At 34.9% G+C, this 25533-nt stretch overlaps 1 protein-coding gene across 1 annotated transcript in view; it reads left to right on the top strand.

The window, feature by feature from the left end:
* Window positions 1-24441, top strand: part of LOC146440492 (elongator complex protein 3) — a 78988-nt gene extending 54547 nt beyond the window's left edge. Inside the window, exons 8-10 of the mRNA XM_085056782.1 lie at window positions 9635-9796; window positions 12995-13121; window positions 24244-24441. Of these exons, the coding sequence (XP_084912908.1) occupies window positions 9635-9796; window positions 12995-13121; window positions 24244-24441 (487 nt within the window). The remainder of the gene's footprint in view (window positions 1-9634; window positions 9797-12994; window positions 13122-24243) is intronic.
* Window positions 24442-25533: the final 1092 nt, after the last annotated feature.

The following is a 25533-nucleotide window of genomic DNA, read 5'->3' on the forward strand; positions in this document are numbered from 1 at the left end:
TTGGGGGAAAATCATGAAAAAAGAGAGAAAAAGTGAATTTTCGGGTTTTTATCTCAGAATGGATTAATCTCTGAGCTAATTCTGCTCTTTTTGGGGTTATTTTTTCAGATTTTTTGGGTATCACAGCCATTCCTGGGGGTTAAAACACAATAAAACCATCAGGAAATGGAAGAAAATATTATATTTTCGGATTTTTTCCCCCAAAATTCGACCAGAAATCCCCCAGTGGGTTTTAAATCCCAATTCCCCCAGCAGGAGAGAGGAAAATTCTCATTTTTCTGATATCTCAGGGGATGAAAAAAAATAAATTTATAAATAAATCTCATTTGTTTCTGAGCTGGCAGAGAAATTCTCACTTTATCAAAGTGGGAAAAGTGTGATTTTGGTCAAGAAATGGAATTATTTTCAATGATTTTCGAGGGTTTGAAAGCTCAGAAACCAAACTGCTCCTGAGTGAAGTAACTGAGAAAAAAAACAGAGAAAATTTAGGATAAAAAATGTTGGGATAGGGAAGGAATGAAGTGTAATAATTGGGATAATAATTGGAAAAATTGGAATAAAAATTGGAATAAAAATTGGAATGATAATTGGAATGATTGGGATAAAAATTGGAATAAGAATTGGAATAAAAATTGGAATAATTGGAATAAGAATTGGAATAAGAATTGGAATAAAAATTGGAATAATTGGAATAAGAATTGGAATAATTGGAATAAGAATTGGAATGATAATTGGAATAATTGGAATAAGAATTGGAATAAGAATTGGAATAATTGGAATAATAATTGGAATAAGAATTGGAATAAAAATTGGAATAATTGGAATAATAATTGGAATAATTGGAAGAGGAATTGGAATAAAAATTGGAATTATGGGAATAATTTTAATAGTAATTGGAAGAATTGGAATAATAATTGGAATAAAAATTGGAATAATAATTGGAAGAATTGGAATAAGAATTGGAATAAAAATTGGAAGAATTGGAATAAAAATTGGAATAATAATTGGAATAATAATTGGAATAGTAATTGGAATAAAAATTGGAATAATTGGAAGAATAATTGGAATAAGAATTGGAATAATAGGAATAAGAATTGAAATAAAAATTGGAATAATAATTAGAATAAAAATTGGAATAATTGGAATAATAATTGGAAGAATAGTTGGAATAAGAATTGGAATAAGAATTGGAAGAATAATTGGAATGATTGGAATTTGGGCTTTCAGAATATTCCTGATTTTGGGGTTTATTCATGGAATATCCCCAATTTTGGGTTGATTTTGGGTTGATTTTGGGTTTATCCACGGAATATCCCCAATTTTGGGTTGATTTTGGGTTGATTTTGGATCTATTTTGAGTTTATTCACAGGATATCTTCAGTTTTGGGGTTGATTTTGGGTGGATTTTGGGTTTATCCACAGAATATTCCCAATTTAGGGTTGATTTTGGGTTTATTTTGGTTTTATTTTGGATTTATTTTGGGGTTTATCCACAGAATATCCCTGATTTTGGGTTGATTTTGGGTTTATCCATGGAATATTCCCTGATTTTGGGTTGATTTTGGATTTATTTTGGATTTATTCATTTATTTTGGATTTATTCATCTCATTTTTTTTTCCTGAGTTTCTGCAGGAGAGCTGGAGAAGGATTTTGGGGATTTTTGGGATTCTTTGGGGATTTTTTGGGAATTTTTTTCCTGAGTTTCTCCAGGAGAGCTGGAGAAGGATTTTTGGGATTTTTGGGATTTTTTGTGGATTTTTTTTGATTTTTGGGAATTTTTGGGAATTTTTGGGATTTTTTCCCTGAGTTTCTCCAAGAGAGCTGGAGAAGGATTTTGGGGATTTTTTTGGATTTTGTGGATTTTTGGGATTTTTTGGGAATTTTTGGGAATTTTCCCCTGAGTTTCTCTGGGAGAGCTTGAGAAGGATTTTTGGGAAATTTTTGGGATTTTTTCCCTGAGTTTCTCCCAGAGAACTGGAGAAGGACTTTTGGGATTTTTTTGGATTTTTTGGGAATTTTTGGGAATTTTTCCTGAGTTTCTCCAAGAGAGCTGGAAAAGGATTTTTGGGATTTTTTGGGAATTTTTGGGAATTTTAGGGATTTTTAGGGAATTTTTGGGGATTTTTGGGATTTTTTCCTGAGTTTCTCCAAGAGAGCTGGAGAAGGACTTTTGGGATTTTTTTGGGAAATTTTTGCGATTTTTTTCCTGAGTTTCTCCAGGAGAGCTGGAGAAGGATTTTGGGGATTTTTTGGGATTTTTTGTGGAGTTTTTGGGATTTTTTGGGATTTTTTTGTGGATTTTTTCCTGAGTTTCTCCAAGAGAGCTGGAGAAAGATTTTTGGGATTTTTTGGGGATTTTTGGGAATTTTTTGGGGATTTTTTGGGAATTTTTGGGATTTTTTTTTTAATTTTTGGGAATTTTTTTGGAATTTTTGGGAATTTTTCCTGAGTTTCCCCTGGAGAGCTGGAGAAGGATTTTTGGGAATTTTTGTGGATTTTTTGTGGATTTTTTGGGATTTTTTGTGAATTTTGGGGATTTTTTCCACCGAATTTTTCCGAATTTTCCCAAATAATTCAAATTCCTGATCTTCCAAGGTTTGGGCAGAAAAAAAGTGAAATAATTATTGAATTCCAGAAGAATTAAATAAATTATTCTAGAGAATTTATTTAGAGCAGGGAGATATCTGACATCCCAAAAAAATCCCAAAAAAACAACATTTTGTGGATTTTCCAAGCAGAAAATAATTCAAATAATAAGAAATATTCTTAAAATTAAAAATAGAATTAATTATAATATAATTAAAACCATAAGAAATATTCTTAAAATTAAAAATAGAATTAATTATAATATAATTAAAACCATAAGAAATATTCTTAAAATTAAAAATAGAATTAATTATAATTCAAATAATAAAAATATTCTTAAAATTAAAAATAGAATTAATTATAATATAATTAAAACCATAAGAAATCTTCTTAAAATTCAAATAGAATTAATTATAATATAATAAAAATTAAAATAATAATAAAATAATAAGCTGTTGAGCTCCAAATGGTTTTTAATGAGATTTTTGTTGTTTTTTCCCCTCTGGGTTTCTGTTTAAAATTGAAATTAAATCAATTTTTCAGGGTTGGCAGCAGCTATAAATCCATCCAGAGCTGGGAAAATAGAAATAAATCCACATTTCTCTGCTAAATCAGATAAATTTTGGGGTTGAAGTGACAAAAATCAGGAGTTTTGGGGGGAAAAGTGGGAAAAAAAGGTAAAAATAGGGGTGAGGATGATGCAAAAATTGGGATTTTTGGGGGGAAAAGGCTAAAAATAGGGATGAGGATGATACAAAAAATTTGAATTTTTTGGGGGAAAAAAGGCCACAAAAAACTGGGAAAAAAAGCTAAAAATGTGGGTGAGGATGATGCAAAAATTTGGATTTTTTTGGGGAAAAAAGGTAAAAATAGGGGTGAGGATGATGCAGAAATTTTGATTTTTTTGGAAGGTTTTTTTGGGGAAAAAAGGCCACAAAAAACTAGGAAAAAAGGTAAAAATAGGGATGAGGATGATGCAGAAATTTGGATTTTTTTGGGGGGAAAAAAAGGTAAAAATAGGGGTGAGGATGATGCAAAAATTCGGATTTTTGGGGGGGAAAAAGGCCACAAAAAACTGGGAAAAAAGGTAAAAAATGGAGTGAGGATGATGCAAAAATTTGGATTTTTTGGGGAAAAAAAGGTAAAAATTGGGGTGAGGATGATGCAGAAATTTGGATTTTTTGGGGGGAAAAAAGGTAAAAATTGGGTTGAGGATGATGCAAAAACTGGGATTTTTTGGGGGAAAAAAGTTAAAAATTGGGGTGAGGATGATGCAGAAATTGGGATTTTTTGGGGAAAAAAAGGCCACAAAAAAGTGGGAAAGAAGCTACAAATAGGGGTGAGGATGATGCAAAAATTGGGATTTTTTTGGGGAAAAAAAGGTAAAAATAGGGATGAGGATGATGCAGAAATTGGGATTTTTTTGGGGAAAAAAAGGTAAAAATTGGGGTGAGGATGATGCAAAAATTATTTGATTTCTTTTACTTATTTCTCTTATTTCTTTATTATTCAATAATTTGGATTTCTCCAAGAAATGACTCTGATGGAATCATTTTTTTCTCTATTTCCACTCTGATTTTCCTATTAAAAGAACAATTTCCACCCTGATTTTCCTCTCAACTAACCCAATTTTTTCCTCCTCTTTATCCTGATTTATCTCCTGATTTTTTTCCCCTTTTTTTCATCTCCAGTTTCTCCTTTAATTCTTGCAAATCACCTCCTGAAAAATGAGATTTTTGTCGTTTGTTTGTTTGTTTGTTAATTAATTAGAATTTATGTTTTCCTGATGAGATAAACAATTGTCAGATCAGTGAAGTGAAAATTTGGAAATGTTTCCTTTGGTTTTTTAATTAATGAGCCTTCTGAGAAAAAATTATTTATTTGTTTTCTGTTTTAAAATTGATTTTATTTCATTGATTTTATTAAATTATTTTTGGTTTATTTATTTTTATTTATTTTATTTATTTGTTTTCTTTTTTAATTGATTTTATTTCATTGATTTTGTTAATTTATTTTTATTTATTTTATGTATTTGTTTTCTTTTTTAATTGATTTTATTTCATTGATTTTATTAATTTATTTTTATTTAATTTATTTGTTTTCTTTTTTAATTGATTTTATTTCATTGATTTTATTAATTTATTTTTATTAATTTATTTTTATTAATTTTATTTCTTTGTTTTCTTTTAAAATTGGTTTTATTTCATTGGTTTTATTAATTTATTTTTATTTAATTTATTTATTTTCTTTTTTAATTGATTTTATTTCATTGATTTAATTAATTTATTTTTATTTTATTTATTTTTATTTATTTTTATTTATTTTCTTTTTAAATTGATATTATTTCATTGATTTTATTAATTTATTTTTATTTATTTTATTTATTTGTTTTCTTTTAAAATTGATTTTATTTCATTGGTTTGTTAATTTATTTTTATTTATTTTATTTATTTATTTTCTTTTTAATTGATTTTATTTCATTGATTTTATTTATTTATTTTTATTTATTTATTTATTTTCTTTTTTAATTGATTTTATTTCATTGATTTTATTAATTTTTAAAAAATTTTTCTTTATTTTATTTTATTTATTTTATCTTTTATTTCTATTTTTATTTATATTAATTATGTATTTTAATTATTTAAATTTATATTTATTTATATATTTATACACAATATTCATTTATATTATTTATGTTATTTATATTATTTATATTATTTATTTATACTGTATATTTATATATTTACATTATCTCCTTATATTTTTTCCATTTTATTTTATTTTATTTTATTTTACTTTATTTTACTTTATTTTATTTCATTTTATCTTATTTTATTTTACTTTATTTATCTCCCTTATATTTTTCCTATTTTATTTTATGTTATTTTATTTTATTTTATTTTATTTTATTTTATTTATTTCCCTTTTCCTCCCCTCTAGGTCATTCTCATCATTAACAAGATTATTTTATTTATTTTATTTTATTTTATTTTATATGTTATTTTGTGGTATTTTATTTTATTTTATTTTATTTATTATTTTATTTTATTTTATTTTATTTTATTTTACTTTATTTCCCTTTTCCTCCCCTCTAGGCCATTCTCATCATTAATGGGATTATTTTATTTATTATATTTTATTTTATTTTATGTTATTTTGTGTTATTTTATTTTATTTTATTTTATTTTATTTATTTCCCTTTTCCTCCCTTCTAGGTCATTCTCAACATTAATGGGACTATTTTATTTTATTTTATTTCATTTTATTTTATTTATTTCCCTTTTCCTCCCCTCTAGGTCACTCTCACCATTAACAAGATTATTTTATATTATTTTATTTTATATTATTTTATTTTATTTTATTTTATTTTATTTTATTTTATTTTATGTTATGTTATGTTATGTTATGTTATGTTATGTTATTTTGTGTTTTTTATTTTATTTTATTTTATTTTATTTATTATGTTATTTTATTTTATTTTATTTTATTTTATTTATTTCCCTTTTCCTCCCCTCTAGGTCACTCTCCTCATTAACAAGATTTTTATCCCAACCATCCAGGAGATGGAAAAATCCATAAAAATTCCCTTTGGGATTCATCAATTCCCAAAAAAACCAGCAGAGGGAAAAATCCACGAAAGCAAAATTCATCTTTGTCATTTTTTACTCCTTTTTTTCTCCTTTTTTTTCTCTTTTTTTTTTCTTTCTCCTTCTTTGCCCTTTTGGTTTTTAACAAAGAAAAATGAGTTTTGGGTGGAAAAATAAAAAAATCCCATTAATGATGAGAATGACCTAGAGAGGAGGAAAAGGGAAAAATAGATGGGAGAGAAATAAAAAATAAAATAAAATAAAATAAAATAAAATAAAATAAAATAAAATAAAATAATCCCATTAATGATGAGAATGACCTAGAGAGGAGGAAAAGGGAAAAATAGAAGGGAGAGAAATAAAGTAAAATGAAATAAAATGAAATGAAATGAAATAAAATAAAATCCCATTAATGATGAGAATGACCTAGAGAGGAGGAAAAGGGAAAAATAGAAGGGAGAGAAATAAAAAATAAAATCAAATAGGAAAAAATAAAATAAAATAAAATAAAATAAAATGTAAAATAAAATATAAAATAAAATTTAAAAATCCCATTAATGATGAGAATGACCTAGAGGGGAGGAAAAGGGAAAACATAGAAGGGAGAGAAATAAGTAAAATGAAATAAAATGAAATGAAATAAAATAAAATAAAATGAAATGAAATAAAATAAAATAAAATAATAAAATAAAATAAAATAAAACTAAATAAAATAAAAATAAAATAAAAAAAAAATAAAATGACAAAAAAAAGTGATTTTAGGATGGAAAAACCACAAGTGGGTTGGGATCATCCTGAGTTAACTCCAACACCTCCAAACCCAAACCTGATAACCAAAACCCCCAAATTTACCCAAAAATGTGATTTTTCCCAACACCTCGAAACCCAAAACTCACAACCAAAACCCCCAAATTTACCCGAAAATCTGATTTTTTCCCCAACATCTCCAAACCCAAACCTCACAACCAAAACCCCCAAATTTTCCCAAAAATCTGATTTTTTCCCCCAGATTCTCGGAGCTCAACCACACCAAGTGCATTGGGATCACCTCCAAACTCAAACCTGATACCCAAAACCTCCAAATTTGCCCAAAAATCTGATTTTTTCCCCAACACCTCCAAACCCAAACCTGATAACCAAAACTTGTAAATTTACACAAAACTCTGATTTCTTCCCCAGATTCTCGGAGCGCAGCCGCACCAAGTGCCTTGGGATCACCTCCAAACTCGAACCTGATAACCAAAACCCCCAAATTCACCCAAAAATCTGATTTTTTCCGCAGATTCTCAGGGAGTGTTGGGCTCACATTAACTCTAACACCTCCAAACTCAAACCTGATAACCAAAACTTTGAAATTTGACCAAAAATATGATTTTTCCCCCAGATACTCGGAGCGCAGCCGCACCAAGTGCGTCAGGATCACCTCCAAACTCAAACCTCACAACCAAAATTATGAAATTTGACCAAAAATCTGATTTTTCCCCAAATATTCGGAGTGCAGTCGTACCAAGTGCATTGGGCTCTTCTCAAAACTCAAACCTGATAACCAAAACCCCCAAATTCACCCAAAAATCTGATTTTTTTCACAGATTCTCGGAGCTCAGCCGCACCAAGTGCATTGGGCTCTTTTCAAAACTCAAACCTGATAACCAAAACTTGTAAATTTACCCAAAACTCTGATTTTTTGCAGATTCTCGGAGCGCAGCCACACCAAGTGCCTTGGGCTCTTCTCAAAACTCAAACCTGACAACCAAAACCCCCAAATTTACCCAAAACTCTGATTTTTCCCAGATATTCGGAGCGCAGCCACACCAAGTGTGTCGGGATCACCTCCAAACCCAAACCTGATAACCAAAACCCCCAAATTTACCCAAAAATCTGATTTTTTCCCCAAAAAACCCAAACCAAAAATCTCAAAACTCAAACCTGATAACCAAAACCCCCAAATTCACCCAAAAATCTGATTTTTTCCCCAGATTCTCGGAGCACAGCTGCACCAAGTGCGTTGGGATCACCTCCAAACTCAAACCTGATAACCAAAACTTGTAAATTTACCCCAAAAATCTGATTTTTTCCCCAGATTCTTGGGGAGCGTTGGGCTCACATTAACTCTAACACCTCCAAACTCAAACCTGACAACCAAAATTTTGAAATTTGACCAAAAATCTGATTTTTCCCCAGATATTTGGAGCTCAGCCGCACCAAGTGCATTAGAATCACCTCCAAACTCAAACCTGATAACCAAAACTTGTAAATTTACCCCAAAACTCTGATTTTTTGCAGATATTCGAAGCGCAGCCGCACCAAGTGCGTGGGGCTCTTGTCAAAACTCAAACCTGACAACCAAAACCCCCAAATTCACCCAAAAATCTGATTTTTTCTGCAGGTTCTCGGAGCTCAGCCACACCAAGTGCGTTGGGATCACCATGAGTTAACTCCAATATCTCAAAACCCAAACCTTATAAACAAAACTTTGAAATTTGACCAAAAATCTGATTTTTTCTCAACACGTTGAAACCCAAAACTCACAACCAAAACCCCCAAATTTACCCAAAAATCTGATTTTTTTGCAGATTCTCGGAGCGCAGTTGCACCAAGTGCATTGGGATCACCTCAAAACTCAAACATGACAACCAAAACTCAAACCTCACAACCAAAACTTGTAAATTTACCCAAAACTCTGATTTTTTGCAGATATTCGGAGCGCAGCCGCACCAAGTGCTTTGGGATCACGCTGTGTTAACTCTTACACCTCAAAACTCAAACCTGACAACCAAAACCCAAACCTGATAACCAAAACCCCCAAATTTACCCAAAACTCTGATTTTTTTCCCCAGCTATTCGGAGCTCAGCTGCACCAAGTGCATTGGAATCACCTCCAAACCCAAACCTGATAACCAAAACCCCCAAATTTACCCAAAAATCTGATTTTTCCCAACACCTCGAAACCCAAAACTCACAACCAAAACCCCCAAATTTACCCAAAAATCTGATTTTTTTCCCAACATCTCTAAACTCAAACCTGATAACCAAAACCCCCAAATTCACCCAAAACTCTGATTTTTTGCAGATATTCGGAGCGCAGCTGCACCAAGTGCGTGGGGCTCTTCTCAAAACCCAAACCTGATAACCAAAACCCCCAAATTTACCCAAAAATGTGATTTTTTTCCCAGATTCTCAGAGCGCAGCCGCACCAAGTGCATTGGGATCACCATGAGTTAACTCCAATATCTCAAAACTCAAACCTGACAACCAAAACCCCCAAATTCACCCCAAAACTCTGATTTTTTGCAGATATTCGGAGCGCAGCCGCACCAAGTGCTTTGGGATCACAACCAAAACCCCCAAATTTACCCAAAACTCTGATTTTTTGCAGATATTCGGAGCGCAGCCGCACCAAGTGCTTTGGGATCACAACCAAAACCCCCAAATTCACCCCAAACTCGGATTTTTTCCCCAGATATTCGGAGCGCAGCCGCACCAAGTGCGTGGGGCTCACCATCGAGACCAGACCTGACTACTGCCTGAAGCAGCACCTGAGCTCCATGCTGAGCTACGGCTGCACGCGCCTCGAGATCGGCGTGCAGAGCGTCTACGAGGACGTGGCCAGGGACACCAACCGGTACGGGCTTCAAATCGGGGGGTTTTGGGGGGTTTTGGGGGATTTTGTGGAATTTTGGGGGATTTTGGGGATTTTTGGAATTTTGGGGGAATTTGGGGGATTTTGTGGGATTCTGGGGGATTTGGGGGGATTCCGGATGATTCCATGGGTCATCTGGACGTGGCCAGGGACACCAACCGGTATGGGGTTTGGGGGGTTTTGCGGAGTTTTGGGGGATTTTGTAGGACTTTGGGGGATTTTGTAGGATTTTGGGGGATTTTGTGGAGCTTTGTGGGATTTTGTGGGATTTTGAGGAATTTTGTGGGATTCCGGATGATTCTGGATGATGAGCGTCTACGAGGACATGGCCAGGGACACCAACCGGTACAGGATTCAAATCTGGGGGATTTTGGGGGATTTTGGGGGATTTTGTAGGATTTTGGGGGGGTTTTGGGGGACTTTTGGGGGATTTCATGGAATTCTGGGGGATTCGGGATGATTCCGGGTGATTCCGGATGATGAGCGTCTACGAGGACATGGCCAGGGACACCAACCGGTACGGGCTTCAGGGGATTTTGGGGGATTTTGTGGAGTTTTGGGGGAATTTGGGGGATTTTGTGGGATTCTGGGGGATTCTTGGGGATTTTGTGGGATTCTGGGTGATTCCGGATGATTCCAGATGATGAGTGTCTACAAAGACATGGCCAGGGACACCAACTGGTATGGGATTCTGGGAATTCTGGGGGAATTCAAGAGGATTTTTTTGGGATTTTGTGAGATTCTGGGGGATTTTGTGGGATTCCGGGTGATTCCGGATGATTTTGGATGATGAGCGTCTACGAAGACATGGCCAGGGACACCAACTGGTGAGGGATTCGGGGGATTTCGGGGGATTTTTGGGGGATTTTGTGGGATTCTATGGAATTTTGTGGAATTCGGGATGACTCTGGATGATTCCGGGTGATTCCGGATGATGACCGTCTACGAGGACGTGGCCAGGGACACCAACCGGTATGGGATTCAAATCCAGGGGATTTTGGGGGATTTTGGGGGATTTTGTGGAGTTTTGGGGGAATTTTGTGGGATTTTGTGGGATTTTTTGGGATTTTGTGGAATTCTGGATGATTCCGGATGATTCTGGATGATGAGCGTCTGCGAGGACATGGCCAGGGACACCAACCGGTACGGGACTCAAATCCTGGGAATTCTGGGGGATTTCATGGGATTTCATGGGATTTCGTGGGATTCCGGATGATTCTGCATGAAATTCATTCCCAACCCCAACTCCCCATATGATAATCCCGATTTTCCCATTTTTTGCCCCGTTTCCCTTTCCCCAGGGGTCACACGGTGAAGGCGGTGTGCGAGTCGTTCCAACCCTTTTTTCCCTCTTCCCAATGTCTCTTTTCCCATGAAATTCCCAATTTTTAACATTTTCTCAATCCATTCCCATTCCATTTTTCCATGAAATTCCCAATTTTTAGCCCTTTAACAGCCACTTTCCATTCCATTTTCCCTCCAGCCATTCCCAACCCAACTCCCCATACAATAATCCCAATTTTCCTGATTTTCCAAATCCCAATTTTCCCATTTTTCCAACCCTTGTTTCCTCTCCTCCCAGTGACTCTTTTCCCATGAAATTCCCAATTTTTAACCCTTTAACAACCACTTTCCATTCCATTTCACCTCCAGCCATTCCCAACCCAACTCCCCATACAATAATCCCAATTTTCCCATTTTTCCTGCTTTTCCAAATCCCAATTTTCCATCTTTTCCAACCCTTGTTTCCTCTCCTCCCAGTGTCTCATTTTCCAGGAAATTCCCAATTTTTAACATTTCCTCAAAACATTTTCAGTATCTCTTTCCCCATGAAATTCCCAATTTTTAACATTTTATCAAACCGATTTCCCCTCCAGCCATTCCCAACCCCTCAGAACACTCCCGATTAATCCCGATTTTCCCGTTTTTCCCGTTTTTTCCCCCATTTTCCCTTTCCCAGGGGTCACACGGTGAAGGCGGTGTGCGAGTCGTTCCAACCCTTTTTTCCCTCTTCCCAATGTCTCATTTTCCATGAAATTCCCAATTTTTAGCATTTCCTCAAACCATTTTCAGTATCTCTTTCTCCATGAAATTCCCAATTTTTAACATTTTCTCAAACCGATTTCACTCCATTTCCCCTCCAGCCATTCCCAACCCCTCAGAACACTCCCGATTAATCCCGATTTTCCTGATTTTCCAGTTTTTCCAAATCCCAATTTTCCCATTTTTCCAACCGTTGTTTCCTCTCCTCCCAGTGACTCTTTTCCCATGAAATTCCCAATGTTTAACCCTTTAACAACCACTTTTCATTCCATTTCCCCTCCAGCCATTCCCAACCCCACCGAACACTCCCGATTAATCCCAATTTTCCTGATTTTCCAAATCCCAATTTTCCCATTTTTCCAACCCTTGTTTCCTCTCCTCCCAGTGACTCTTTTCCCATGAAATTCCCAATTTTTAACCCTTTAACAACCACTTTCCATTCCATTTCACCTCCAGCCATTCCCAACCCAACTCCCCATACAATAATCCCAATTTTCCCATTTTTCCTGCTTTTCCAAATCCCAATTTTCCATCTTTTCCAACCCTTGTTTCCTCTCTTCCCAGTGACTCTTTTCCCATGAAATTCCCAATTTTTAACCCTTTAACAACCACTTTCCATTCCATTTCCCCTCCAGCCATTCCCAACCCCTCAGAACTCTCCCGATTAATCCCGATTAATCCCGATTTTCCCGTTTTTTTGCCCCATTTCCCTTTCCCAGGGGTCACACGGTGAAGGCGGTGTGCGAGTCGTTCCAACCTTTTTTTCCCTCTTCCCAAAGTCTCTTTTTCCATGAAATTCCCCATTTTTAACCCTTTAACAACCACTTTCCATTCCATTTCCCTCCAGCCATTCCCAACCCAACTCCCCATACAATAATCCAAATTTTCCCAATTTGCCATCTTTCCCAACCCTTTTTTCCTCTCTCCCCAGTGACTCTTTTCCCATGAAATTCCCAATTTTTAACATTTTCTCAAACCATTTCCATTCCGTTTTTCCATGAAATTCCCAATTTTTAACCCTTTAACAGCCACTTTCCATTCCATTTCCCCTCCAGCCATTCCCAACCCCACAGAACATTCCCGATTAATCCCGATTTTCCCGTTTTTCCCGTTTTTTGCCCTATTTCCCTTTCCCAGGGGTCACACGGTGAAGGCGGTGTGCGAGTCGTTCCGCCTGGCCAAGGACTCCGGGTTCAAGGTCGTCGCCCACATGATGCCAGACCTGCCCAACGTGGGGCTGGAGAGAGACCTCGAGCAGTTCTACGTGAGTAATTCAAATAAAAATAATGAATTATTCCATAAAGAAAGGATTGTGGTGAAATTCCTGCAAAAAAACGGGAATTTCGGCTTTTTTCCGGCTTTTCCGCGTGGAATTTTGTGTGAATATTCCGTAAAAATTGAGAAAAAAACCCACAAAAATTCTACTTTCTTCCATAAAAATTGAAAAAAAACCACAAAAATTCCACTTTTTTCCAGAAAAATTATAAGAAACCCCAAAATTCCACTTTTTTCCAACCTTTTCCGCATGGAATTTTATGCTAATGTTTTGTAAAAATTCCATTAAAAAACCCCAAAATTCCACTTTTTTCCAGCTTTTCCACATGAAATTTCTCATTTTTTTCTTGTTTGTTTTCTCGAGGTTAAATTATTTAAAAATCAGTTCTACGTGAGTAATTAAAAATAAAAATAATAAATTATTCCATAAAGAAAGGATTCCGGCGAAATTCCTGCGAAAAAACGGGAATTTCGGCTTTTTTCCAGCTTTTCCGTGTGGAATTTTATATGAATATTCCATAAAAATTTTTTTAAAAAAACCCAAAAATTCCACTTTTCTCCGTAAAAATTCCATCCCAAAAACCTCCAAAATTCCACATTTTTCCAACCTTTTCCATGTGGAATTTTGTGTGAATATTCCATAAAAAGTGAAAAAAAAACCCCAAAATTCCACTTTTTTCCAGCTTTTCCATGAGGAATTTCATGCAAATATTCCATAAAAATTAGAAAAAACCCCGAAATTTCCACTTTTCTCCATAAAAATTCCATCCAAAAAAACCCCAAAATTCCACTTTTTTCCACAAAAATTTTAAAAAATCCCAAAATTCCACTTTTTTTCCAGCTTTTGCAGGTGGAATTTCATGCGGAAATTCCATAAAAATTCCATTAAAGAAACCCCAAAATTCCACTTTTCTCCATAAAAATTCAAATAAACCCCCAAAATTCCACTTTTTTCCAACCTTTTCTGCATGGAATTTTATGCAAATATTCCGTTAAAATTAAAAAAAAAACCCCAAAATTCCACTTTTTTCCAGCTTTTCCATGTGGAATTTTGTGTGAATGTTCCTGAAAAATTCCATAAAAAACATGGAATTTCTGCTTTTTTCCAGCTTTTCCATGTGGAATTGTATGTGAATATTCAGTAAAAATTCATTTAAAAAACCCCAAAAATTCCACTTTTCTCCATAAAAATTCCATCCAAAAAATCCTCAAAATTCCACTTTTTTCCAACCTTTTCCTTGTGGAATTTTGTGTGAATATTCCGTAAAAAGTGAAAAAAAAACCCCAAAATTCCACTTTTTTCCAGCTTTTCCATGTGGTATTTTATGTGACTGTTCCCAAAAAAATTCCATTAAAAACATTAAATTCCCGCTTTTTTCCTGCTTTTCCACGTGGAATTTTGTGCAAATATTCTGTAAAAGTTGAAAAAAAGCCCCAAAATTCTACTTTTTTCTGTAAAAATTCCATCCAAAAAACCCCCAAATTCCACTTTTTTCCAGCTTTTCCATGTAGAATTTTATGCAAATATTCCATAAATGTTCCATAAAAAACACGGAATTCCTGCTTTTTCAAGCTTTTTCCAGGTGGAATTTTATGCGAATATTCCATAAAAATTGGAAAAAAACCCACAAAAATTCCACTTTTTTCCAGAAAAATTATAAGAAACCCCAAAATTCCACTTTTTTCCAACCTTTTCCCCATGGAATTTTATGCTAATATTTTGTAAAAATTCCATTAAAAAACCCCAAAATTCCACTTTTTTCCAGCTTTTCCACGTGAAATTTCCCATTTCTTTCCTCGTTTGTTTTCTCGAGGTTAAATTATTTAAAAATCAGTTCTACGTGAGTAATTAAAAATAAAAATAATAAATTATTCCATAAAGAAAGGATTCCGGCGAAATTCCTGCGAAAAACGGGAATTTTGGCTTTTTTTCCGGTTTTTCCGCGTGGAATTTTGTGTGAATATTCCGTAAAAATTCATTTAAAAAACCCCAAAAATTCCACTTTTCTCCATAAAAATTCCATCCAAAAAAACCCCAAAATTCCACTTTTTTCCAACCTTTTCCATGTGGAATTTTGTGTGAATATTCCATAAAAAGTGAAAAAAAAAACCCCAAAATTCCACTTTTTTCCAGCTTTTCCATGTGGAATTTTGTGTGAATATTCAGTAAAAATTCATTAAAAAAACCCCAAAAATTCCACTTTTTTCCATAAAAAATCCATCCAAAAAAACCCCAAAATTCCACTTTTTTCCAGCTTTTCCATGAGGAATTTTATGCAAATATTCCATAAAAATTAAAAAAAAAACCCCAAAATTCCACTTTTTTCCAGCTTTTCCACGTGGAATTTTATGCAAATATTCCATAAAAATGGCTGGAAAATGGGAAAAATGAATATTTTGTGGCTGGAAAATTGGAAAAAATAGCTGGAAAATAGAAAAAATGAATATTGAGTGGCTGGAAATGGGAAAAAATGAGTATTTTGTGGCTGGAAAATGGGAAAAATTATTATTTTGTGGCTAGAAAACGGGAAAAATGGCTGGAGAATGAAAATAAGGAATATCTAGTAGCTGGGAAATGGGAAAAATAAATATTTAGTAGCTAGAAAATGGGAAAAATGAATATTTTGTGGCTGGAAAATGGAAAAATAAATATTTAGTGACTGGAAAATAGGAATAATTAATATTTTGTGGCTGGAAAATTGGAAAAAATAGCTGGAAAATAGAAATAATGAATATTTAGTGGCTGGAAAATGGAAAAAAATAAATATTTAGTGGCTAGGAAATGGGAAAAAATGAATATTTAGTGGCTGGAAAATGGGAATAATGGCTGGAAAATGGGAAAAAAGAATATTTAGTGTCTGGAAAATAGGAATAGTGGCTGGAAAATAGGACAAATTAATATTTTGTCACATTTTGTGGCTGGAAAATGGGAAAAATGAATATTTAGTGGCTGGAAAATGGGAAAAAATGAGTATTTTGAGGCTTGAAAATAGGAAAAAATGAATATTTTGTGGCTGGAAAATGGGAAAAATGGATATTTTGTGGTTGGAAAAAGGGAAAAAATAGCTGGAAAATGGGAAAAAATATATTTAATGTCTGGAAAGTGGGAAAAAAATCAATATTTTGTGGCTGGAAAATTGGAAAAATGAATATTTTGTGGCTGGAAAATAAGAAAAATTAATATTTAGTGGCTGGAAAACGGGAATAATGGCTGAGAAAATGGGAAAAACATATATTTAGTGGCTGGAAAATAGGAAAAAATGAGTATTTAGTGGCTGGAAAATGGGAAAAATGAATATTTTGTTACATTTCGTGTCTGGAAAACGGGAAAAATGAGTATTTTGTGGCGGAAAATGGGAAAAAATTAATATTTTGTGGTGGAAAAATGGGAAAAGTAGCTGGAAAATTGAAATAATTAATATTTTTGTGGCTGGAAAATGGGAAAAATGAATATTTTGTGGAGGAAAATAGGATTAATGAAAATGTTGTGGTGGAAAAATAGGAATAATGGCTTGAAAATGGGAATAATGAATATTTTATGGTGGAAAATAGGAAAAAATGAATATTTTGTGGTGGAAAAATAGGAATAATGGTTGGAAAATGGGAAAAATGAATATTTAGTGGCTGGAAAATGGGAAAAAAATTAATATTTTGTGGCTGGAAAATGGGAAAAATGAGTATTTTGTGGCTGGAAAATGGAAAAAAATATATTTGGTGTCCAGAAAATGGGAAAAAATGAATATTTTGTGGCTGGAAAATGGAAATAATGAATATTTTGTGGTAGAAAAAAAGGAATAATGGCTGGGAAATGGGAAAAATGAGTATTTTGTGGTGGAAAATGGGAAAAAATAATGAATATTTTGTGGTGGAAAAATAGGAATAATGGCTGGAAAATGGGAAAAAAAATTAATTTTTTTTAAATTGTTTTTTCCCTTGAGGAAATCCAGGAGGAAATGCTGAGTGTCCATTAATTAATTAATAATAAATAATTATTTTTTTATTATGAGGATGAAATTAATAATAATTTAAATTAGGAGGATAAAAAAAATCTAGGAGTAAATATTAAGTGTCCATTAATAAATTAATAATAAATCAATAATTTTTATTAGAAGGAAGAAATTAATAATTCAAATTACGAGGATAAAATTAAAATTAATACTAATTAATTTCCATATATTAATATATTATATGTAATTATGAATATTATATATAATTTTAGATATTATACATGTTATATATTACATATTATTATAATTATATATTATTTTATATATATTATTTATATATTGTTATAATTATATATTATTTTATATATAATAGGTATAATAATTAATTCAGATATAAAATTTTAATTTATAAAATTAATAACAATTAAAACCATTTTTAAAAAGGATATAAAATGGGAATAAACACCAAAATAAATGAGATTTTTTATTTTCCTTTTCATCCAAACCACTTCTGAGTTCCCAAAATAAATCCAATTACCGGATGAGTTCAGCAGGAAAATTACTTTCCTTAGTCATCTCTGAGTCAAAATGGGATTTTTTTTGGGGAAGGAATTGCAAAATAAGCGAATTTCCCAGAAAAATGGGATAAATTTAGTGTCTGAGGCAGCTGGGGAAGAGAGAGAGAGAAATCCAAGGGAGGGAGAAAAATCAGGTTTTGGGAAATTTTTGGGATTTTTTTCCTGAGTTTCTGCAGGAGAGCTGGAGAAGGATTTTTGGGGATTTTTGGGGATTTTTTGGGATTTTTTCCTGAGTTTCTCCAAGAGAGCTGAAGAAGGATTTTGGGGATTTTTTGGGATTTTTGGAGATTTTTTGGGATTTTTTTGGGATTTTGTGGGATTTTTTTCTGAGTTTCTGCAGGAGAAGGATTTTTGGGATTTTTTGGGATTTTTGGGGATTTTTTCCCTGAGTTTCTGCAGGAGAGCTGGAAAAGGATTTTTGGGGATTTTTGGGATTTTTGGGGATTTTTTGGGAAATTTTGGGGATTTTTTTCCTGAGTTTCTCCAAGAGAGCTGAAGAAGGATTTTGGGGATTTTTTGGGAATTTTTGGGATTTTTTGGGAAATTTTTGGGATTTTTTTCCTGAGTTTCTGCAGGAGAGCTGAAGAAGGAAATTCCCAAGAATTTTTGGGATTTTTGGGGATTTTGGGGATTTTTTCCTGAGTTTCTGCAGGAGAGCTGGAAAAGGATTTTGTGGATTTTTGGGGAATTTTTGGGATTTTTTTCCCAAGTTTCTGCAGGAGAGCTGGAAAAGGATTTGGGGAATTTTTGGGAATTTTTGGGAAATTTTGGGGATTTTTTCCTGAGTTTCTCCAGGAGAGCTGGAGAAGGATTTTGGGGATTTTTGGGATTTTTGGGGAATTTTTGGGATTTTTTCCTGAGTTTCTCCGGGAGAGCTGCAGAAGGATTTTTGGGAATTTTTGGGATTTTTTTGGGATTTTTTGGGATTTTTTTCCTGAGTTTCTGCAGGAGAGCTGGAGAAGGAAATTCCCAAGAATTTTTGGGATTTTTGGGGATTTTGGGGATTTTTTCCTGAGTTTCTGCAGGAGAGCTGGAAAAGGATTTTGTGGATTTTTGGGGAATTTTTGGGATTTTTTTCCCAAGTTTCTGCAGGAGAGCTGGAAAAGGATTTGGGGAATTTTTGGGAATTTTTGGGAAATTTTGGGGATTTTTTCCTGAGTTTCTCCAGGAGAGCTGGAGAAGGATTTTGGGGATTTTTGGGATTTTTGGGGAATTTTTGGGATTTTTTCCTGAGTTTCTCCGGGAGAGCTGCAGAAGGATTTTTGGGAATTTTTGGGATTTTTTTGGGATTTTTTGGGATTTTTTTCCTGAGTTTCTGCAGGAGAGCTGGAGAAGGATTTTTGGGATTTTCGGGGAATTTTTGGGGAATTTTTGGGATTTTTTTCCTGAGTTTCTCTGGGAGAGCTGCAGAAGGATTTTTGGGATTTTTTGGGATTTTTGGGGATTTTTTCCTGAGTTTCTCCAGGAGAGCTGGAGAAGGATTTTTGGGATTTTTTGGGGGATTTTTTGGGAATTTTTTGGGATTTTTTGGGAATTTTTGGGATTTTTCCCTGAGTTTCTGCAGGAGAGCTGGAAAAGAATTTTGGGATTTTTTGGGATTTTTGGGGATTTTTTTCCTGACTGTCTGCGGGAGAGCTGGAGAAGGATTTTGGGATTTTTTGGGAATTTTTGGGATTTTTTTCCTGAGTTTCTGCAGGAGAGCTGGAGAAGGATTTTTGGGAATTTTTGGGATTTTTGGGGATTTTTTCCTGAGTTTCTCTAGGAGAGCTGGAAAAGGATTTTTGGGGATTTTTTGGGGTAAAAAGCACAGAAAACGTTCCTGTTGAATGATCCACCTGGAAAAATTCCATTTAAAATGTGGATTTGAGGAATTTTGGGAATCTGCTGGGATTGGAGGAGGAATTTCGGGATCATCTTTAGGGATTTCATCCCCCCAGTCAGGGAATTTTACAGGATTTGGGAATTTTGGGATCTTTGGGAATCATCAAATCGAATAATTCCCTGGAAAAATTCTTGGGAATCATCAAATCCATTGGAATGAGCAGGAAGTGAAGCTTTTTGGGGCTGAAAATAAAAATAAGTTTAGCAAAAAATCCATTTATAAATCCACCATGTAAAATTCTCAAAAACCCCAAAAATCCCAATATTGAGAAACCCCAAAATTCCCATTTTCCTTTAGGGAACATCAGAAGAAACATTGGAATGAGCAGAAATTGAAGCTTTTTGGGGACAAAAACACAAATAAATTTGGCAAAAAATCCATTTATAAATCCACCACATAAAATTCCCAAAAACCCTAAATTCCCAATTCCGAAAAACCCCAAAATTCCCATTTTTTTTAGGGAACATCAGAAGAAGCATCAGAATGAGCAGAAATTGAAGCTTTTTGGGGCTGAAAATAAAAATAAGTTTAGCAAAAAATCCATTTATAAATCCACCATGTAAAATTCCCAAAAACCCCAAAAATCCCAATATTGAGAAACCCCAAAATTCCCATTTTCCTTTAGGCAATACTGGAATGGACATCAGAATGGACAGAAAGAGAAGTTATTTGAGGATGGAAATAAAAATAAATTTGGCAAAAAATCAATTTATAAATCCTCCATATAAAATTCCCAAAAATCCCAAAAATCCCAATGTTGAGAAACCCCAAAATTCCCATTTTCCTTTAGGAAATTTCAGAATGGAATATCGGAACTGGCATCAGGATGAACAGGAAATGATGCTTTTTGAGGACGAAAATAAAAATAAATCTGGCAAAAAATCAATTTATAAATCCACAACATAAAATTCCCAAAAACCCCAATGCTGAGAAATCCCAAAATTCCCATTTTCCTGTAGGAAATTTCAGAATGGAATATAGGAATTGACATCAGGATGAGCAGGAAATGAAGCTTTTTGAGGACGAAAACACAAATAAATTTGGAAAAAAATCCATTTATAAATCCTCCATATAAAATTCCCAAAAACCCCAAAATCCCAATGCTGATTAACCCCAAAATTCCCATTTTCCTTTAGGGAATATTGGCAGAAACATCAGAATTGACAGGAAATGATGCTTTTTGAGGATGGAAATAAAAATAAATTTGGCAAAAAATCATTTATAAATCCTCCATGTAAAATTCCCAAAAACCCTAAATTCCCAATTCCAAAAAACCCCAAAATTCCCATTTTCCTTTAGGGAACATCAGAAGAAGCATCAGAATGAGCAGAAATTGAAGCTTTTTGGGGACAAAAACACAAATAAATTTGGCAAAAAATCCATTTATAAATCCACCACACAAAATTCCCAAAATCCCAAAAACCCCAAAACCCCAAAAACCCCAAAAACCCCATTTTCCCTCCTCCCCATCCCCAAATTCCCCCATAATTAGCATTTCCCGTGGCTGACACACCTCGTTACCGTCAGCCTTTTAATTAGCGCCGCTTTGCCCTCCCGCTGACGAGCTCAGCGCTCGTTAACGACGCTAATTAAATCGCTGATTGTTATTCCTTCCCCGCCGAGGCTGGCAGAGTTCAGAGCTATAAAAAATAACAATAATAACAACAAATAAATAATCCTCTGCCGGATGGAGATAAGGAGTGTGCAGAGTTCTGATAAAGCCGGAAATTCCTGAGTTAATTGATTTAATTAATTTAATTAATTGGGTTTGCCAGGAGGATTTGGGAATTAGCTCTGGGAATATTCATCTCCGTGGGAAATGGTCATTGGAATAGCCAGAGGTGACCTTTGGGTGGGATAAATCTGGGAAAAATGGGATTTTTTGGGGAGAAATTGAGGTTTTTTGTGATGGAAATTAATATTTTTCGGAGCATCCGGATAGCTGGAGGGTGGGGAGGGAAGATTTGCTCTGGGAAAGGGGAGAGTGGAATCCCAAAAAATCCTGGATTTGTGCTTAGGGAATTGTGGGGTGGAGTGAAATCCCAGAAAATCCTAATTTTCTCATTAGGAAAGGAGTGGATTTGAGTGGAATTCCATGAAATCCTGGATTTCTGCTTAGGGAAAGTGTGGGATGAGTGGAATCCCAGAAAATCCTGGATTTCTCCTTGCAGAGAGCTGCAGGTTAAAGAATCCCACTAAATCCTGGGTTTGTGCTTAGGAAAACTGTGGGATGGAGTGGAATCCCAGAAAATCCTAATTTTCTCCTTAGGAAATCCTGGATTCCAGTGGAATTCCATGAAATCCTAGGTTTCTCCTTAGGAAAACTGGGTTTGAGTGGAATCCCAGAAAATCCTGGTTTTCTCCTTAGGAAAGGTGTGGGTGTGAGTGAAATCCCAAAAAATCCTGATTTTGTGCTTAGGAAAGCTACGGATTAAAATGGAATCCCAAAAAATCCTGGTTTTGTGTTTAGGGAAACTGGGATGGAGTGAATTCCCATGAAATCCTGGATTTCTCCTTTCAGAGAGCTGCAGGTTGGAGTGGAATCCCAAAAAATCCTGTTTTTTTGCTTAGGGAAGCTGTGGGATGGAGTGAAATCCCAGAAAATCCTAATTTTCTCCTTAGGAAAGGAGTGGATTCCAGTGGAATTCTAGGAAATCCTAATTTTCTCCTTAGGAAAGGAGTGGATTCCAGGGAAATCCATGAAATCCTGGTTTTCTCCTTTCAGAGAGCTGCAGGTTAAAGAATTCCAGGAAATCCTGGATTTCTGCTTAGGGAAACTGGGATGAGTGGAATCCCAGAAAATCCTGGTTTTCTCCTGTCGGATAAATGACTTTTTTTTTTTTAAAAAAAAGTTTTTTTAAACATTTCGAAAATGTTTGAATTTCCCTCATTTTTTCCCTCCAAACTCCTCTGGAAACGACTTTTTTTGAGGAAAAGTTCCATTTCTCATCATTTTTCCCCTCAAACCACATCCAGAAATGACTTTTTTTTAAACTTTTTTCCCATTTCCTGTTATTTTCCCATAGGAATTCTTCGAGAATCCCCACAAATTCCATCTGAAAATTAGTTTTGTTGAGGAAACATTCCATTTATCCACAAAACCCACCTGGAAACGACTTTTTTTTACTTTTTTTCCCATTTCCCCTCCTTTTTCCCTCAGGAATTCTTCGAAAATCCCCACAAAACCCACCCAGAAACGACTCTTTTCCCCAGAAAAGTCCCATTTTTTTCCACAAACCCCTCCAGAAACGATTTTTTTTAACATATTTTTCCATTTCCCCTCCTTTTTCCCTCAGGAATTCTTCGAAAATCCCCACAAACCCATCCAGAAATGATTTTTTTCCCAGAAAAATCCCATTTTTTCCCACAAACACCTCCAGAAATGACCTTTTTTTCCACTTTTTCCCCATTTTTCCCTCAGGAATTCTTCGAGAATCCCCACAAAACCCATCCAGAAACTACTTTTTTCCCAGAAAAATCCCATTTTTTCCCACAAACTCCTCCAGAAATGCCCTTTTTTTATGGAAACGTTCCATTTTCCCTCATTTTCCCCACAAAACCACCCAGAAATGAGTTTTTTCCCCCAGAAAACTTCCATTTTCCCACATTTTTTTCCCCAAATCCCTCCAGAAATGACCTTTTTTAACTTTTTCCCCATTTTTCCCTCAGGAGTTCTTCGAGAATCCCCACAAAACCCATCCAGAAACTACTTTTTTCCCTGGAAAAGTCACATTTTTTCCCACAAACCCATCCAGAAATGACCTTTTTTCCTGGAAAAGTCCCATTTTTTCCCTCAAACCCCTCCAGAAATGACCTTTTTCCCAGAAAACTCCCATTTTTCCCTCAAACCCATCCAGAAATGACTTTTTTTCCTGAAAAAATCCCATTTTTTTCCACAAACCCATCCAGAAATGACTTTTTTTTATGGAAACCTTTCATTTTCCCCATTTTTCTCAGGAATTTTTCGAGAATCCCGCGTTCCGGCCGGACGGGATGAAGCTGTACCCCACCCTGCTGATCCTCCAGAAATCACCTTTTTTATCCCATTTTTTCCCATTTTTCCCATTTTTTTCTCAGGAATTTTTCGAGAACCCGGCGTTCCGGCCGGACGGGATGAAGCTGTACCCCACCCTGCTGATCCTCCAGAAATCACCTTTTTTTATCCCATTTTTCCCATAGGAATTTTTCGAGAATCCCGCGTTCCGGCCGGACGGGATGAAGCTGTACCCCACCCTGGTGATCCTCCAGAAATCACCTTTTTTTAACTCATTTTTCTCAGGAATTCTTTGAGAACCCCGCGTTCCGGACGGACGGGATGAAGCTGTACCCGACCCTGCTGATCCTCCAGAAATCACCTTTTTTTATCCCATTATTTTTCTCAGGAATTTTTCGAGAATCCCGCGTTCCGGCCGGACGGGATGAAGCTGTACCCAACCCTGCTGATCCTCCAGAAATCACCTTTTTTTAACTCATTTTTCTCAGGAATTTTTCGAGAACCCGGCGTTCCGGCCGGACGGGATGAAGCTGTACCCCACGCTGCTGATCCTCCAGAAATCACCTTTTTTAACTCATTTTTTCCCATTTTCCCCATTTTTCTCTCAGGAATTTTTCGAGAATCCCGCGTTCCGGCCGGACGGGATGAAGCTGTACCCCACCCTGCTGATCCTCCAGAAATCACCTTTTTTTATCCCATTTTTCCCATAGGAATTTTTCGAGAATCCCGCGTTCCGGCCGGACGGGATGAAGCTGTACCCGACCCTGGTGATCCGCGGCACAGGGCTGTACGAACTCTGGAAATCAGGGAGGTACAGGAGTTACCCGCCCAGCGTCCTCGTGGATTTAGTGGCCAGAATTCTGGCTCTGGTGCCACCCTGGACACGAGTCTACCGCGTGCAGAGGTGATTTTAGCGGGTTTATTTGGGGTGTTATTGATTATTTTATTGATTTTATTGATTTATTTTTATTGATTTTATTGATTTTATTGATTTTCTTTTCTTTATTTTCTTTATTTTATTTTTTAATTATTGTTTCAAAATTTTCTTTATTTGTTTATTTTATTTATTTTATGCAGATTTAATCATGGATTTTATCTGTTTCCTCCGGGATTTTATCCATTTAATCATGGATTTTGTCCATTTCATCCCAGATTTTATCAGTTTCATCCTGGATTTTATCAGTTTCATCCCGGATTTTATCCATTTCATCATGAGTTTTATCCAGCTAATCAAGGATTTTGTCAGTTTCATCCCGGATTTTATCCATTTAATCATGGATTTTATCCGGTTAATCATGGATTTTATCAATTTCATCCTGGATTTTATCTGGTTAATCCAGGATTTTGTCTGATTAATCCTGGATTTTGTCCATTTCCTGATCCTGGTGGATCTGGTGGCCAGAATTCTGGCTCTGGTGCCACCCTGGACACGAGTCTACCGCGTGCAGAGGTGATTATTGATTAATTCAGGATTTTATCTGCTTAAATCCTGGATTTTGTCTGGTTTGTTTGGGATTTTGTCCATTTCATCCACGATTTTATCCGGTTGATTGTGGTTTCTATCCGGTTAATCATGGATTTTATCCGGTTAATCACAGATTTTGTCCGTTTCATCTTGGATTTTATCCGTTTTATCCTGGATTTTACCCGTTTCATCGTGGGTTTTATCCCGTTCATCGTGGATTTTGTCAGTTTAATCGGGGGTTTTATCCAGTTAATAATGGGTTTTATTGGTTTAATCATGGATTTTATCCGGTTAATAATGGGTTTTATTGGTTTAATCATGGATTTTATCCGGTTAATAATGGGTTTTATTGGTTTAATCATGGATTTTATCCAGTTAATAATGGGTTTTATTGGTTTAATCATGGATTTTATCCGGTTAATAATGGGTTTTATTGGTTTAATCATGGATTTTATCCAATTAATAATGGGTTTTATTGGTTTAATCATGGATTTTATCCGGTTAATCCTGGGGTTTATTGGTTTAATCATGGATT

This window comes from Lichenostomus cassidix, chromosome 3 (genome assembly GCF_008360975.1).
Source record: "Lichenostomus cassidix isolate B80296 chromosome 3, HeHo_3.0, whole genome shotgun sequence".
Lineage (NCBI taxonomy): Eukaryota > Metazoa > Chordata > Aves > Passeriformes > Meliphagidae > Lichenostomus > Lichenostomus cassidix.